General features: G+C 41.1%; 2 protein-coding genes across 2 annotated transcripts; both read right to left on the minus strand.

The window, feature by feature from the left end:
* Positions 1 to 1,872: 1,872 nt before the first annotated feature.
* On the minus strand, positions 1,873 to 7,778 carry fam185a (family with sequence similarity 185 member A). The gene is made up of 8 exons (XM_083917385.1): positions 7,286 to 7,778; positions 6,169 to 6,278; positions 5,063 to 5,155; positions 4,793 to 4,931; positions 2,756 to 2,797; positions 2,558 to 2,653; positions 2,315 to 2,449; positions 1,873 to 2,172 (listed from the first exon to the last, which is right to left on the minus strand). Exons 1-8 carry the CDS (start codon positions 7,713 to 7,715, stop codon positions 2,060 to 2,062), a joined length of 1,158 nt encoding a protein of 385 aa, XP_083773511.1. The 5' UTR covers positions 7,716 to 7,778; the 3' UTR covers positions 1,873 to 2,059.
* A 1,370-nt stretch (positions 7,779 to 9,148) lies between these two features.
* On the minus strand, positions 9,149 to 15,184 carry LOC310949071 (uncharacterized protein; the record flags this gene model as incomplete). The annotated part of the gene is made up of 3 exons (XM_083916404.1): positions 9,149 to 9,962; positions 11,590 to 12,582; positions 13,348 to 15,184. 3 exons carry the CDS (start codon positions 15,182 to 15,184, stop codon positions 9,256 to 9,258), a joined length of 3,537 nt encoding a protein of 1,178 aa, XP_083772530.1. The 3' UTR covers positions 9,149 to 9,255.
* Between the last annotated feature and the right edge of the window lie 2,905 nt (positions 15,185 to 18,089).

Genomic DNA, 18,089 nt, shown 5'->3' on the forward strand with positions numbered 1-18,089 from the left:
ACAGATATCAATAAAATAGAGCCGTAAGGGGCGGCCGGTGGCTGGGTGGTTAGAGCAGTCCCCCCATGTGGAGTGGCTGGGTGTCCTCCCTTTGCTGTGTGTCTACCCCTCTCTCTCTCACCCCATTTCCTGTCCGTCCTATCTAATAAAAGGCTTTAAAACTGCCAAAAGAAATAATCTTTAGGAGAAAAAAACATAGAGCCCTAAGTATCCACAGGGATCATTTTTGTGACATCCTTTCAAAACGTATTAAGAGCATTTTTAACAAACCATTTTGCATGATACATTTGAGATAATCTACACAAAAAACCCCCCTTAAGTCCCAAATCACCGGTTAGTATTCAGATTAGGACTAATCTGAGGACATGACATGGTTTCAGTTCCTCACAGACACTTAATATTTCATCAGCTCCTGACAGTGGGGTGTCCTGTGCTTGTCTGTTTTGAGTTTGATGTAGTAGATCTCTTTTTTTGCTTTTATATAAATTGTTACACATTGCCTCTGACCCTGGAGCGGGTTAACAACTGTTCTGTAGAGAACCAGTGTACCATTTCCACTCTGAACTGTTATGTAACAGTTATCTAGTCGGTCTTGGATCCTTTATTATTTCAGTTTATAGTAATGATGATGTTTCCCCTCTTTAATACGGCATATTTCATTTGTACAAAGACAACACTACTGTGCATTGCTCCACTTGTTTCATATAGTCAGCCGTCAAAAGTCTTCGACTTCTTTATTATAAGTTTTAAGGTAAGTGGATCTTTTAATAATCTGTTTAAAAAAGGTGTTCCAGTTTTGGTCTTAAAATATTCCTAAAATGGTACTCAGAGAAGCTTCCTGAGTCTTAAAATCCTGGAATCAATGTTTAGGACAAATTGGATTTAAAAAAAATAACATGTACAATTTATGCCTCAGCTGTTTCCACAACTCACCATCACAAGATGATGTCTACCTCTAATTATAGAGATTATTATCTCCCGATATGGACATGCAGTTGAAGATGAATGAATGAATTATCTCTAATTATGTAGCCGGGATCACGGCAACGACCCCATTATGCGTGGATGCAGAAGTTGGCCGGTTATCTGCAGCATGAAGACGAGTGTCATCGTTTCTTATTTATTAAAAAAAAAGTTAGATTTCTATTTACATGGAAGTCCTAAGCACTTTTTGTCAAGTCGGATTTCAAAGCTTGTTAAAATTGATTTATATTTGTTTTTCAATTTCTACATTTTGTGATTAACATTGGTTTGTCTTTTCCCTTTCCAAATATGTTTATTTAAATAAAAGTTGTTCTTTTATACTACAATCTTGGCTTATCTTTTATGTTATACTTTGTAATTGCATTTATGTTGCATTAATGTCTGGATTTGTGTTATGCTGGATGTAATTTGTGGAAGCTATAAACTAAGCCAGGGAGAGACAAACTTTCTGCTTAACGCTCCAGTGACATGAAGCTCGTTCAAGGAAACAAGTTCAGATCTTGTAGTTTTGCTGCTCACTTGGGGCAATGATATGCACCTTTTTTGGAATATGCAAAAACACTTGTAAGTCATCAATACTTAGTGCTTCGATTAAAATATCTCATTAGCTTTCATTAATTCGAGCCAAATCAAAACTTCAAATTCAGACCGTTATTCCTTTGCAACTATAATTAAAGCTGAAGTGTCTGAACTTCTGACCTCATGAAATAAAAACACTTAAATCACAGTGTGAAACAATATGTTTTTAGTATTTACATACCATACAGATTCAATCACAGGCAATATTTCACATCTCAAATAAACATATATACAAATATGAGCAGGCAAACAGGTTCTCATTAACATTCAAAGCCTTCTGCACCAACCAACACTGGTGTGCAGTTGCCTAGTTCAGTACGCATTGCATGTACAGTGATTTTCTTTTTTTAACACGTACAGATGATTGTTAAATACTATAGATGATAAATAATGTCTACATTGAAAGTACAGCACATCCTGAGCCCACATACTCCAGTGAGGTAAATGTGGATCCAGTGTGGAGGAGAGCAAATATCTGGCTCTGTGAGTGAAGCGCTCAGCTCCCCAGCTTCAGGGATTCAAACCAGCTTTGTGTCTTCAGTGTGACGGAGTTTCTGTCTGCCTTAGCTTTAACCCACTGCTCCACTGGGGACTCTCCATTTATATAACCTGACGGAGAAAAGGCAGGGTTGATGAGAGAAATGCAGGCGTATGGAAGGGAAACTAAATGTTCTGTGTTGATTTACTTGTAGGAGGGTTAAGTGAAGAAACTGTGCCATGGAGGGTGATGTAGTGAAAAACGATGGCTCACCAGTGACTGTGGTTTGGCCTTCAGTTGTGTTGTTCTCTAATCCATGCAGAACAACTTCTGGGCTGATATCCACTGACGTTCCACATAGCTCCACCCCGGCTTTCAGCGAGGAGGGCACCCGCACACACACTGCTCCTACGTACAACAGAAGGATGAAGATAAACAAAGAAGCAGAAGAACACTCAACAGGGAGGAAAACGGATTCATACAGTGAATAGTTTTCTCGTACTGTGTGCCGCTTACCTAGCTGACTGTGGAGCTGGGCGCTGCCTCCGTCTCCCACGTAGACATCAATGCCTCCGCTTTGAGAGGAAACCTTCAGGAAACTATTCGAACCATCTGCAAAAGCAAAGCAAGCCTCAGGGGTTTTGCTTTTAACAGCCCCTGATAAGATACCACACATAGTTTATAATTGTGCCGTCAGAGGGTCAGGTTACTCACCGATAACTGCATCTCCAGACACGTTCTTCACGGTGGCGTTACCTTTTAATAAATGAAAGCACATGATCATAACACATATAACGGACGGTCAGGTTAATCATTCACAAACAGGGAAATGATAACATTTATACAGGCATGCTGAGAGAAAATCTCTCCCCCCAACCGGTCAAGACAGAGCTGGGTTTGTTTGACGTTCCTGCCTCTTAAAGGGAAGGTTTTTGTTGCCACTGTGTGCACAAGGTTGCTGGATAGATACTGTATAATATTATTATTATTACTATTAAAGATGCAACTTGCTGCTGCTCATGGAGGAACTGTTGGGTCTCTGTAAATCATAAATAAGTCAGTGTGGTCGTGACCTACTCTATATGTAATGTGTCTTTCCATTTAACATTTTTTATTGATTTTCTTGAGGTAACAATACAACAACATATGTAACAACAAGTGTAATAATCACCACCCCACCCCACCCCCGCAGTGATCCTTGCCATGCCCTCCCTGTTTAAACTTGCCGGGGTACAGCCATAGAGCTGGTCTAGTCTTATAAATACCTGGGCTTCCATGTTGATGAACGTGTAACTTTCAGGTACCATATTTCAAGTTTAGTTTCTAAACCTGAGGTAAAATTGCTTTTTTTGCTTTAGGAATAGATCTCGCTTCTCTCGTGGAGCCAGGAAACGCACCTTTTCTTCCACTGCTTGACTATGATGTACTGTACATGCATGCACCAAAACGCTGAATGGTCATCCCTGTCTGTTAGAAGATTCACTCATTGGTTGACTTTTATTTTCCAGGCCCTACTTGGTTTGCCCCCATCTTATCTTGGAATTCACCTATTTAGGAATCATGGACGCTCGAGCCTTCGATCCCCTGACTTATTTACTTTGACTGTCCCTCGTGTCTTCACAGGACTGGGGAAAAAGGCATTTATGCTGCTCCCTCTGCATGGGACTCCCTGCGAGATTAATTAAAAATGTCGGACCTGATCCCTCTTATTAGCGTTGTCCAAATTCTTAAAACCAAGGAACTTGAAATTGGCTTTGTCACTGTTTTTAAATCAGATGTAACACTTCTTTAATCTATCTTTGAACTTTATTTATTGTACGGATGTTATTTATATCTGTATCTGTATCCTTGCTGCCTCTTGGCCAGGTCGCTTTTGCAAAAGAGATTATACTGTATACTTCAATAAGCTTAAATAAAAGTTCAATTAAAATAATGTCTGATTTTACACACTTCCTGCGTCCATACATTTATAACTGCATCACTGAAGTTAAGATACAAGTGTTTCCATGTATTTAATGAGGAGGATCATCTGTATCGGAGAGAGATTCAAATTATACATAGATGATTCATTTCAATTTACATCGTAGTGCTGTGCGATATAAGCCTTACCTCCAAGAATGTGTGGAAATAACCTGTCTTATAGCCGCTCCAAGACTAACAAAGAATTACGGCAATTGTGATAAATTGCAACCATATTGCATTTAAATAGACTGTGTTTGGATCAGAGCCCAGGATTCCTGACATACCAAAGCCCTGCTTCACAAAAGTTAACATGATGCAGCTGTGTGCCGCAGTGACTCACGGGAAGCGGAGTAGTTGTTATCTAAATTGGGACCAACTGGCAGAGTAAAATACTAGATACAGGTGGTAGAGTACTTTATTATATTATATTTTATATGTCCCTTACATCTACTGCTTACTGCTTCTTTAATGGGGCCTCCCAGCACAGGAATTCCACACCATTTGTAAAACTTGAGTGACAATAAACACCTTTAATGTAAAAGATTAATTCAGAAAAATGTTTCATATAGTGTCAAATACAGGCTGCAGTAAGCTCACATGGTGCGTAGATCGCCTGCTAATTGTGGCTCTTCCTTTCAGTATGTTGAAGCCCACATTGATGAAAGACAGATATTGTTTTGGACTAAAGTGTGATGAATTTAATGTGACTTGTTTTCTTCATTTGCATTGGGCTCAATAACCATACAAACAGTATAGATAAAGAGAATAAGACCGCTGCTGTTTGCTCACCGTGCACATGACCCAGCTCTACTCTCCCAGAGCAGGAGGAGACACAGCTGGACTCCGCGTAGATGGCTTTGACCTTCAGACGGCCGCGCTCTGTTGAAATATTCATTTTGGTGCCCTGAAGTTTCTTGACATCCACTCCCTGCAAAAACACACAACTGATCACTGCACAGGACTGAAGCCAGGTGATGAATGACTCGAGTTTTTTCAGCCTCCAGAATCAGACGTGTACCGCTGCTGCCCTCTAACGACCGCTGAGTGTACTGTGCTTACACCGTCTCCATATGCACTGATGTCCACGTTTCCATGGATGGTGCCCACACCTGTAACATGTCCTCCATGGGACTGGACTTCAACCTGATGACCCTAAGATACAACAGACAACAGGTGGAAAGTCAGTCTGAATCAACTTTGAACACATCGTCAACTCTAGAACAACAGGCTGGTGTTTTAGTTTAACTTGAACAAATACTTTTAGGTGTGAACTGTTTACGTTACGATGTATTATGCTGTAAAGAAACAATAGCTATTGTTATAGAGCAGTGGTTCTCAAACTTTGTACAAGACGTCCCACCTCGGAAAATATCAGGCTCTCTCACGTCCCACCACTGAGACCAATGTTAAAATACAGCAGCGTAGGCCGACACTATTCAGCTACGGACAGGCGGGTTTATAATCAGAAGATTATTTATTGTTAACTGTCCTCAGCCATGACTTCAGTTTCAGATTGAATGCTCTAAATATTCTCCTCCTGATCCGCACTTCTCTTCCTAACAGTTCCCATTTGGAGCCACGATTGCAGGGTTTTTAAACTAATCATTTTACCTCTTCTTACTCTCTTCCATCACAGTTTAGCTCGTGACTCATGAAGGGGACCACGTAACAGGCTGATATTGACACACAAAAAATAAAGACTTATTTTACATTACATTTCATGGATCTTAAAATAATAAGTATTTTCTGTCAAAATGTTGTAGTATTTTGATTGTATTATATTTATTTATATTATTTTGGAGACTATTTTGAGTAGGTACCACAGTTTGAGAATCAGTGTTATAGAGGAACACTGACATGCTTTTGAAGCCATTCTTTCCCCCATATACAAGTTCATACTCAAATATGGTGAATTCTCAGTCTCAGTATGAATGCAGCTAGATAATTCTGACACGCCAAATTTTGTTCTGTTGCTACTCTGTTAGTTGTATGAAGTGACAAAGAAAATATCTCAAACTCTTCTTGTTTCACAATCAGTCAAATATTTGCAATAATAATAACAATATTGTAGTAATATGCAACATATCAGTGTGTTTTTAAATGTATTTTCTGCAATGAGCATTTTATTTTACTATTATTTTATTTGCTGTCGAGCCACCACCCACCTTGACAGAGTGCAGCACACAGTTGCCCTTCTCTGTCTGCACCGTGCAGATGTCACACTCCATGTTCTTCACTTGCACGTCGCCTTTTCCTTGAGCAGTAATGAAGAGATCTGACCGAAAGACCACAGACAGTATCAGTGCCATTTAAAGCAGCGTTAGGATCATTGATAGACCCCGCTGTGAAAAAGTACATTTACTCATGTGCTGTACTAAAATACAATCTTTATACAACAACATTTTCTGCTACTTTAAACTTCTACTCCACGACATCTCAGAGTGAAATATTTAGAAAGATTTAGATTATTAATACAAAATATGAACTAACTCAGATTTGAATTTGAAGTTCATGAATTTATTTATGTCAAAAAAAAAATGCAAAATTAAATTAGTTCACAAATAGGAGAAACAATATGTAACATACCGGTATATACAATTAACTCTGCCTGAAAAGGAGTAGGAAAAAGTTTTCAGTTATTTAATCCTACGCCTTTTTCACAATTCAGTGATTACAGTAATCTAAATCATTTATTTACTATAATGTACAATTTTTAAATCTAACTATACATAATATAAACAAAATATAATATATATAAAGTAATAGAATATAATTTATGGCCTACATATAAACATCCAAAGAAGCACATCAACATACAAATATATACTGTATATAAATCTGTAAATATACATATATATCTCTTATTTATACACACAGTAATTAGAATTAGCTCCACCTTTATCTAATATATAACAACTTTTAAAAGTATTGTATATATTGTTCCTGTTATTCTTATATTTTGTATTTCCCTGTGTTTATATTGTTCATATTTTTCTATATTTTCTACAATTAATTGTTTCTTATTGATGCTTTTTCTATGTTTGCTGTCCACTTTGAAAAGGAAATTTCCCCTTTGTGGGACTAATAAAGGAATATGTTATCAGCGGCAACATTAAAGTGATGAACACATTCATGCATCATTAATCATGATACAATAATATACAATATTCTGCATAAATAGCTACTTTAAGTATATCCCAACACTTTCTTACTTACTTCTTTCTGAATACTTGTTCCTTCACTGACTTTTCATGCAAAATCACATTAAAAGAAGACACTCACTACTTTTGATAGGTGCATTCAGATCGATCACCACGCTGCTGTGGACCTTCTCAGCTGAGATGAGCAGCTGTTTACTCTGCTCATCATAGCGGACGTGCATGTGATCCAGACCGACCTCCTGCTGCTGCCGCTGCCGCTGCTCGGTGTCTGTTCCGTGGACCGTGATGAAGACACGGTCGGCCTCGGGGAAGGCGTGCGGGTCCAGCGGGTGGACGGAGATGCTGCAGCCCAAATGTGCCCGCACAGTGGTGAAGGGGCTCACCGCCAGAGCCCAGCGCTTCAGAGGCGGGTTCACCTCAGACTCGGCGGGGGCAGAGATGGAGAAGAACCGGGAAGTGTGCAGAGGGCAGCGAGAGGTCGTGAGGATCCTGGGACCGACTGTGAGCAAGGCTGGGAGCCTCAAAAGAGGCGTAGCCACCTGAAAAAACATGTCTGAGTTTTAAATGTATACAGGTTATGGTTATGACATGTCTGTAGCTCACTGCAGTGCGGCCATGACAGCTTCCGTGACGAGAACCCACGAGATCTCGCGGAATCACGTATGATCGCGCGATAAAACCCTGATGTTTAACCCTTACAATGTGTCAGGGTCAAATTTGACCCATTTTCAAGTTTAGATGTGTAAAAAGTACAATTTAATTCAGCCAAAAATACTGAAAAACAATGAATATCATCCGATATTGTCTTTTTAATCTCATAGCCAACTTGTTATGCATTCATATACATGTAAACACTGTTTTAAATGTTATTTTTTGACCCCATGGACTCTTCATCTTAAAATATACTACTCCTTTTAAATTTTTAAAATGTTTAAACTTTCAATTATTAGATTTCATTTAATGAAGACAATAGGTAATTATGTTATTTGACTATATTAGAGTAATATTAGAACACAACTAAAAATAATATTTGTAGTAACTGCCTTTACCTTTTACATTATTGGAATAATTGTGTATGTTTAAAAACATCTTTTCATTGTAAATGTGAAAACTAATCAAATAAATGTCTTTATCATCAAGACATTTATTTAATTAGTTTTTTTATCATATAAGTTTTTCATCACACCGCCATGATTAACCTGTTAGAGGGCCCCTGTTTGCCTCCTCATATCTCCCAGTCTTTCTGTGCTGGATTAGCACCTGGTCCCTTTTTCGCTGTCCAGGTATTTGATTAAACAGAAATTAATTAATTTCTTTATTGCTTTTATTTTTATATTTATTTAAAAATAAACGTTTTCTAATTTTCTCCTCATGTTTGTAATGCATACCAAGTTTAAATAAAATACATAAAATAAACAAAAAAAACGTGCATCTTGAAGCATTTCCTCGAGTAGAGAGTTACATAAATATGGTTGGCTGCCTCTCTAGATGTTGATTTAACTCTACTTGCTATTATTGTTTGTTTTGATATCAGATCATTTCCACAGAAAGGAGAAACAAAGGCATGATGTATATATTCATCAACTTTATTCAACTTTACAAAACAATCTCGATTAAAAAAACATCCCAAACAGCTTCAATCAACCATCAACTGGCTTTTCCAGTCCTAGAATAAAAAAAATATCATTCTCTGTTGCTACATACCCGTCAGATTCACTGAAAAATAACTCTTCATCAGAGGATTTCCCTCTCGTCATTAAACAAATTCCATTCAAAAATAATAATAATGTATAAAATGTTACAATTCTTTTATGAAAAAGATACAATGCAGCCTAACTAGGACCATAACCTTTGTAACTACCATATGTACATCTTCAGTTATTGTCATATAGGCTGTAAACAAATCAGTATTGCAGAATCAAACACCACAGGGTGGCAGCATTGTGTTAATAGTGTACAAGAACCGTGTAGAGGGTTATACTAGGTTTTATTCAGTTGTAAGGAGAATTTAGAAGCTCGTGGTGGAAGTTAGTAGTTAATCCCCTTTATGTTTATTTTATTTTCAAACATCCCCTGTCAGAGAGTCACAGCTCATGGTGCAAAGCCCTTTGGTCGGATCATCATCCTGACACTTTTAAAAGACTGTCTGTCATTGGTGGGGTAGTACTCTGTGGATATGTTCTGCCAGGTGCCCCAGAAAATCCCATCCCGGACTCCCTTGTACCTCCCCACATAGTATCTCCCGTTGAGGTTTGCAGCCATGCAGGCATCAAACCACCAGCCGGAGCTGTAGTAGGCCCCGCAGTTCCCGGATGGATATCGGTCGTGGTCCCTGTCCGGCGTGGTGAACGCCCTGTTGTTGTGATCATAACTTTTGCTGAAGCGGAGGGCATCACCTGCTGTACCCGAGTACCCGCCTACCGTCAGTCTGTAGCGCATCCGTTCACCTGCCACCCGGAACTGCTCGTACTCCGCATACTCCATCACCCCGTCAAAGTCCTCCAGCTCCACCCGCAGCACCATGTCCCTGTCCCGGGTCAACAGGTGGATCATGTTGTTGCCCAGCCAAAACTCCCCTCCGTCCAGCTCCCCGAAGCCTGATCGGTACTCAGTCCAGGTGCGGTTGAAGCTCACGCTGCCGTCATGTCGGCGCTGCAGGAGCGTCCACCCTCCTCCATCCAGCTCCATGTCACAGAGGACCGGGAAGCTTCTGCTGCGGAGGTCAGGGGTCACCAGGTACACTCTGCTGGTTTTCTCCCCCTTGAGCAGGTGGTCGGAGCAGTCTCCAGGTATGGTAACTGCAGATAAGGAAAATGGAAAGAATTCACAAAGAATTATGAACATTTAAGAGAGCGATCTAACCAAAGTCCTGCTTTTTCCTCATTTTGCAGGTTAAAATTTCATCTTGCAGCTGTGATGTGGTTGTAAAATGTGTTGGGTGAGGTCAGGAGTGCTTCAGGTCAGGGCAACTTTTCCACTATAAAAGATTTAGTGTTTCTGAAGAATTTCAAGGTGGTCCTCCACAGTAGATACACACAGAGGTGCCACCAGGAGTTTCAGGACCCATGAAAAGTTATCACATTGGTCCCTCCATCAAAGGCCCGCCACAGGGGAAAAATGCTGTTTCCACACCCCCAGAAACAAAGCTTTGAAGCTTGCATCTCTCGTGTAGTCAAAAAACTATACCTGTTTGTACCTGTAGAGTCTCTACATAACGTACATATACTTCAACACAATACTTAATTATACATAATATCATATACAATTTGTTGACTACAATTAAAAACTGGAAACCGCACAAAATAAAAAGAAACCCTGCAGAATACTGACCCACATTACCTGCAGTTGTGTGTCGACACACACACAGGAATATATTACATATTCCAAAATTGACAATGGGTCCTTGGATTCGTCCTAGCTATGGTTATGCACTTTGTGAGAAACAGATTTTAATTTAAGATGAAATGTTATCAGTTTGCTGTGGTACATAATGCCTTACGGCGCCCAGGATACACATAGTCATACAGTATTTAAAATCATTGATTTAAGAGATAAAATTGGTGCAGATATTGAATTGTGAAATAACAACAACCTTTTCCTTTTGATTATGTTTTAAAAATAAATCAAAAATATACTGTATGATGTAGTCTGTATTGAAGACCGTCACCTGTTGGTGCACGATAAGGAGACTGTATGTATTAGTTTAATTCATATGCAGCGTCTGAATTCAAGAGTTAATCTGAAGAATCCATCAGATTAATGTGATGCCAAAATATTGACCCACTGTAATCCATGCTCTACTCAATGGTGTTTTAAAGCAGTGACGCATAGTTGTGGTTTTATCCTTAATGACGACGCTCACAGAGGCACACATGTTTTGCACACAGGAAAATTCCTCCTTCATGTTGTATGGTATAAAGATTATCTCAGACCACATCATTATACCATTATATATTTATATGAGGATCATTGGTGCTTACTGTGTGGTCCTACTTAAATCCTTCAGCTCAGGTCATATCAATCTGCTGAGTGAGAAATGCAATTATACGCTCTCGAAATGCTAATGCACGACACTTTTCTCTTAATTATTGTAATGTAATGTCAACGAGACACAAAAGGTTTTGTGAGGTTGGTAGTACATTTTTAGAGAATTTCATTGTGAAGTTGCCGCCTCTTCTCTCTTGTGGTAATCTCTTTGTGCAGTGCCTATTAATACATTTCTTTGAGTTGATTATTGAAACAAAGCAACCATTACACTGTCATACCTGGTGGTGCAAATCAATACTGCTAATGCAATTACATAAAAGCTTTGTCAACACAACTACCATCCCTGCAGAAAGTTATGTGTAAATTCATTGTGGAGCATGCATACAAAAACAAAATTTAATCAAGCACTGCAATAGTGTTAAAAATAATATCTCTTGCCTTTAGACGGTATCAATGTTGGTCGTTTGCTATCAGGTCTTTCAGGCCTACTCCCTCCCTTTTTGTCCTCTGGGTGCTTTTTTGGATGCCTGTCTGGTGGTCTTCCATTTGAACTCAGGCTGTTATTGAAGAAAGCAGCCACCTGGTTGATTTTCACGCGCAGCTCTCGTGCACTGGGAGTGGAAGACTCGGCAGCCGGGGGCTGGGGGCCAGAGGTGGCAGGGGTTGTTGACCTGAGGTCAGGGCTAATTGTGGACGTAGTTTGGGCACTGGGGGTAGGGACTGGAATCATCAATTTGTCTGGATCTGCGGTTTGTCTGGGTGCTGTTTCCTCCACATTGTAACGTGTCTTAGCGTGTAAGCTGGAGTCAGTATTAGAAGCTTGATTTGGCTTTGTGGGTCCTGGACTGGTGCTAGCGATAACACTCGGGAGGATCCCACGGATGATTTTGTTTGGTCTTGTTGTCATTGGGATCGATGGTGGTCGACTGGCTGTTTTTGGCCTCAGATCAGACGTAATCCTGCTGTTTGGGCTCATGGTGAAGCCTTCAGAGAGAGTGTGAAGGCTGCTGGAGGTCTTTGGACCCAGAGTGATAGATTTGATCGTGCTGGGGCTGAACTCTTTGTCCTGTTGGGGATGACTGACTTCAGCGATCTGTGTTACAGGGCCTGATGCAGGTGGCATGTCAGTTTGAGAGTGTTGGATGCCGTATGAAGTCGTCCCACTGATTTCAAGAGGATCTGAATCTGTTTTGGTGTTTGTACTTGGCTTCCGTTGCAATGCTGGTTTTGGCCTTTGAACAGGTGTTGCTCCTGGCCTGGTTGTAGGCCTGTGTCTGGGTGGGGGCCTAGGTTCTGATGTTTTGTTTGATTCTGCTTCACGAATATCGTCAGGCCCAGATTTGGGGTTAAGATTAGGCATTTGGTCAGGGCGAAGTGGTCTAAGCCTTTGATTTGTCCGTGTTGGCTTCAAATTGGGTTTAGTCTTTTGGCCTGTTATGACCAGTGGATGTCTTTGGGTAGGTTTTGGCTTTTGGTTTATTTTAGGGATATTCTGGCCGGGTTTAGGTTTTTTATCAGGGGGTTTGATCAGGTCACGATCAGGTGTAAGCTTTTGTCCAGATGTTGAGTCTTTGACAGATTCAGGCTCGGGCAAAGGGTTTTCATCAGAAACTTCTGTTAAAGGCTTTTGGTTAGGTTTTGGTGGGAGGATAGTTGTTTCACTTCTTTCAGCTTCAGGCTCTTGGACAGGCGTGAAAAACTGGTTTATTGTAGACCTTTGATCGGGTTTAGTTTTTTCTTCACCCTTTTGCTTTTTGTGAGTTTTTTGTGTTTGGTCAGGCTTGAGAGGATAAATCGGCTTTCTCTCAAGTTTTGAGTTTTGAGTAACAGATTCAGGCTCTTGGTCAGTTCGACGGTCTTTATCAGAGCCACTTGCGTTTACAGTTTGAGCTCTTAGAGTAGATGTATGTCTCTGAACAGGAAGCATAGACTTCCGATCAGGTTTTGGCTTTCGAAAAGGTAACTGACTTTGATCCGTTGTGTGTTCTTGGTCGTGTTTAGGCATTTGATCGTTTTTCAGATTTTGATCATCTGATAGTTCAGGTAGAGGTCTTTGGTCAGGTTTTGGAATCTGGACTCTTTTGGGGTCTTTGCCAGGTTTCGACATGTGATCCGTCATGGGTTTTTGGTGAGAAGACTTCTGCTTTTGGTCATGTTTAGTTTTCCTGTCAGGCAAACGAGCAGGGACATGTTTACGGTCATTCTTAGGATTTTTAAGATTTTGGTCTGCTTCAGGCTTAATTCCAGGTTCAGGCTTTTCACCAAGCTTTGGTTCTCGGCCTGGAAGAGATTTCAAAGTCTTAGTATCTGAGCTGATGTTCTTTTTAGCTGTCCAACGGCTGCGGTCTGCAACTCCTGGGGAAGTAGTTGTGTATAAATACTGACGAGGAGTTGCGGCCGTTGTAGTTGCCATAATTGAGCTAACTCGACCCTGGAAGCCTGACCCAGGTCTTGTACTGGTTGTAGAGGTGGATCTTGAAGTAGCACTGGTTATCTGTTGTCTAGGACCATCCAGTGTGTTTATTGTGGCTGATGTTGTTGGCCTCCTAAAGCCGTCCTCTGCGTTGGGGCCTGGGAGCTCAGAAAGGCCTGTGCTTTGGGTTGGTAGTCCGTCAGCAACTATTGTCATCCCTTGATCGACATCTGTGATCAAATGTGAAGTCGAGCTGGACATGGCAGGAGATGGAAGAGATGATGTCAAGGTCATAGCTCCGCTTGAGTCCATGGAGTCATGCCTCGGAGCTAAACTAATGATAGGGTGAGGAGGAGTCGGGCTGATTGAAACAAAGTCTGTCCTCTCCTCGCTGGATGCTAATTCTCCATCACTGTCTCTCTGAACACTCTGGACCGTTTTTTCTCCTTCTGTTTTGATCTCCGTTCCCAACTCCCCCTTCTCCCTCTCTCCCTCTTTTATAGTCTTCTCTTTTTCTGCACGCCCGATGCTTTCAGTCTGTTTTGGTTTCTCATTATTTCTCTCCACTTTTATGCCCTTTTCCATTTCCTTTTTCCTCTCCTCCCTGTGCTGCTCTCGCTCCTTATTTGTATGCTCATCATGACCCTCAGACATCTTTATTCTATCACTGCCCCTGTCTTCTTCAGTTTGGGTCTGTTTCTCTGTTTCCTTTGTTTTTTCTCGCCACACGTTATGGCCACTTTCTTCAGCTTTCTCCTTATTTTTGACATCACTTGTAATCTTCCCATCATGTCCGTACTCTAACTTATCCTCTGGATCTCCATTTGAATTCACTTTCCCATCTTTGTCTTTATTTCTGTCTGTCTCCCTGTTATTTTTTTCAACAACCTTTTTTCTCACCGTATCCACTTTTCTCTCATTTCCACCAGCAGTTGGCACCTTTGCCTGTCCCAGTTTGTCCTTTCCTTTAGCCCCCTCTGTCTTAGTTTTTCCATCTTTTTCTGCCACCTCTTTTAGGGCTCTCTCGTTTTCTTTTACAACCCCTTTGCCGCTCTCTCTCTCTGCTTGCCATTTCTCTCTCCCCTTCTCTTCCAAAATCCTTCCTTTTTGCGAGTCAGTGTCACCATCTCTTTCCATACTCTTTTCTGCTTTAACCCTGTCTGTCCCACACTCCTGGCTGAAATCTTTTGGACTCCCAGGCTTTCTCTCATTCTGCCAGTTCCTCTCATCCTTATGTCCACCTGTATCCTCATTCAGCTTTTCATGCCCACTTTCTCTTTGTCTTCCACACTCTCTTTCACTCTGGCTTACTGTACAATCTCCACACATCTTCCTCAGTTGGTCCACACTGTCCTTCAGCTTCTGCAAATCATTTACGATGTTCTCCAGCTCTCTGAGCTGCTTTGGCAAATGGAGAGTCAACGGCGGCAGACTGAATTGGTATGGGCATGTGCGCTCATCCTGCCCCTGTTTGCACGGTCCCTCAGGCCTCAGAGTTGCGGCGCAGGGTCCAAATCCATGACCCCCCAGGAGGTCTTCTTCATCCAAGTCTGCTGTGGTCCAAGAGAGGCTTGAGAAGGCGAGCAGGGTCGCACATATGCACAGTGCTGTTAACCTCATTGTGTCCTAAGAGTAAAGAGTAAAAGGAGAAGAGGGAGAGAGTGTAAAAAAGACCCACCTCAGTTTTGAGACTATGACAGCCAGAGGAGGAGGTAAGGTGGGAGGGAGAAGAGGAGGGAGGGGGAACTGATGGAGCTGTTCTGTGGAAAGTGAGTTTGAGAGAGAAATGAGGAGCGAGAAGCTTTGAGAGGGAAACAGGTGGAGAAAAAAAAACAGAGTGAGAGGAGGATCGTGTGGATGTACTTGTCTGGTCCCAGTGAGATTAAGGACGATAAGCATGAAGCGTGAGGAAATGATAAAAATATTTCTACTTCATAACATAAGCAGAATTAGCCGTAACAGTTTTTTTTCAGTCAGTCACGAAAAAGCACAAACTGAAAACCTGAGAAATCATGTGTCTTATTGTAATCCTATTATCACATTCCAACGTATCCTCACTGTAATCACATCACTTAATGAAGACCATTTGTAATGCATTCTCACTCCAAGATGTACTGATGAGTGGACCATAGCCTTGAATATGCATGTGTGTCACAGTTGCTCTGGCAAGCGCTTCACAAGCATCCTGTCGGGTCCACAAACATGTGAGTGACAGATGCGCAGGTCAAAATATGCAACTGATGCAAAATACCGGCGGCTGGGCCTGAGCCAAGATGGTACTCAGATTTGTAAGGATATATTTCATTCTACTGTAAGATGCGTGGTAACGTTGATCTTCTGAGTAACGAAAGTCGGGACTGTCAGATTGCCAGGGGAGAGAAATATTTCATATGCTATTGACTTTATTCGGACAGTACTAATCCTTAACAAGTGTCGGGAATTGGTGATGCAATCTTTGGGTGGAGAGGCTAAGCTCTCTGTGTACAGACTGTCTGTTCATCCAAGATTTGGGTTCTTTGCTAATTCATTGTGTCTACATATAGTCAGAACAAAGCAAGAGAGAAAACACAGTCACATGAACTAAATGAGGCATCTGCTTGGCAGGGAGTTTAGATAATGAGGCTTTAGTTTCTCAGACCAGGGTGTAAATGTCAGTCCCACTGCAGGATATGCGATATGAGTGATAGCATGCAATGCCAGTGTTTGATGTTTCAGATATGTGTCCATTTTTGATGCTTGTTAGGCAACTTAAATTGTCTTATTTTTAGACTTCAATAAAACGAGACCCTTGCATTTTGTTCCCTGTCTCTTTCATTGGTCCGGTTGCTCAGACTGCACAAAGCTGGAGAGATTTCTCAGCTGTTGTTTGATAATAACAAAGGAAACCATTTGTTTAGCAGGAGGACTGTGGGAAGCATCAGGTTAGAGATGAAAAACGAGTTAAGGTAGAGGAATAGTCTCAATATAGAACTGACCTGCGACTTCATAGATACGTCTGGAGAAACAGCACCTTGGACGAGCATAACAACCTAAAATGCTACAGTTTGAGAGGATGAATCAAAGCAAATGGTTCAAACAATTCAGTCTTTTTACTTTGGAAAAGTGGCTTTGATATGTTTCATTTAGAGACCTTTTAATCTGCGCATATAAAGATGGTAACTATCCATCCAAACATATTCTATACGACTTTACATTTCAAGTCCTTCTGCTCTAATGCAGCTATGAGCTCATTTGACATTTAACTGTTGTCAGGATAAAAGCCAGGAATAAGTGTCCTTTCACCTTTCACAGTCACTTCAGTACTTTAACACTTACACTGGGAAATAGTGTGAGAGAAATGTTTAGACTCTCGAGAGACTTCTGTCTGAACACGAGGCTGTATTGATTTATTATCATAGAGCCACATCTTTTACAGCTCGGCCGAGCATAAATCTCAGACAGCCCCTGCTTAGCTACAGCAAACTAACCTGGTGCACGGCTTCATGAAGAACAATAATGATTCATGCCGTTGATTAAGGCTAAGAGGGTCAATTTATTTGATAGCAGTCGGTCTAAAATGAACCCACTGTGTTCTGCGGAGCGCTGCCAGGAACTCTTTTATTCCCAATAATACCCTCACTACTGACTTTACCCATTTATGGACTGCAGGTTTTTTTTCTCCTCAGGGTGCCCTCTTGGGATAAAGTGTTTTGAATTCCCCCAGTGAGCTGGCTTGGCCCACTCTCTGTCTTGGATCGTGTAAACATTGTGGTTTTTTCCATGCGGACTAGAACAAACATCTGACCATCAGTCCAGCTTTGCTGCCTGGGCTTCCTGGCAGACCACTTCATCTCCCTCCAATTTGGGCAGAGGAGCCTGTGTCGTCGGTCATGTCTGTTATGTGCATAAGTGTCCCATTTCCAGCTGAACTGGAGTGAACCCAATGACTGGCGTAGTGCAGCGCCAGCCTCTCGTAATACCACACTCACCAGTCTGCCTGCCTGAAGGTATAAACCTACCTGGTTAATATTATTCTACTGACTCACTGTTTGCAATCCAAGAACAAATGAAAATGTATTCATTGAGCTAAACAGTTATATGATAAAAACACCTGCGTGTGGATCAGTGTGAAATTAAAGTATCACTCCTGGTCTCTTTCTTACTCTCCGTCTCTCTCTCTCTCTCTCTCTCTCTCTCTCTCTCTCACACACACGCACACATTCATATTCACGTGAACTGTCCTTTGCCAGTATCTTAATTTTTCAGTAACCGATACATTCCTTTGTGTGTGTGATACTGTTTTTCATCTGTCAATTGACTGATAGAGATTCTTTTAAATGAAACAATCAAATGTCTCTCACATCTGGGCTCGATTTCCTAGAGCTAGCCAACACCAGATAACGTCAGGTCAATTTGTTCCTTATCCAAAAGCCTGGACTTCATTAAGACCTTGTTTGAATCTTTATATTTAAGAATCTTTGTCCTGATGAAGGATATGGAAAAGCGACGTAACATGGGAACAGGTTATCTGCTGCTGTCGCCTTCT

This window comes from Echiichthys vipera (genome assembly GCF_963691815.1).
Source record: "Echiichthys vipera genome assembly, chromosome: 7".
NCBI lineage: Eukaryota > Metazoa > Chordata > Actinopteri > Perciformes > Trachinidae > Echiichthys > Echiichthys vipera.

What these genes read in the sequence shown, in the direction of transcription:
- fam185a (XM_083917385.1), bottom strand. Translation starts at nt 7,715, where the DNA reads ATGTTTTTTCAGGTGGCTACGCCTCTTTTGAGGCTCCCAGCCTTGCTC. An exon ending in CCAGCTCCACAGTCAGCTAG is followed by an intron (nt 2,450 to 2,557) that starts GTAAGCGGCACA and finishes TGTTGTACGTAG; the next exon opens with GAGCAGTGTGTGTGCGGGTG. An exon ending in AGGCCAAACCACAGTCACTG is followed by an intron (nt 2,173 to 2,314) that starts GTGAGCCATCGT and finishes TTTCTCCGTCAG; the next exon opens with GTTATATAAATGGAGAGTCC.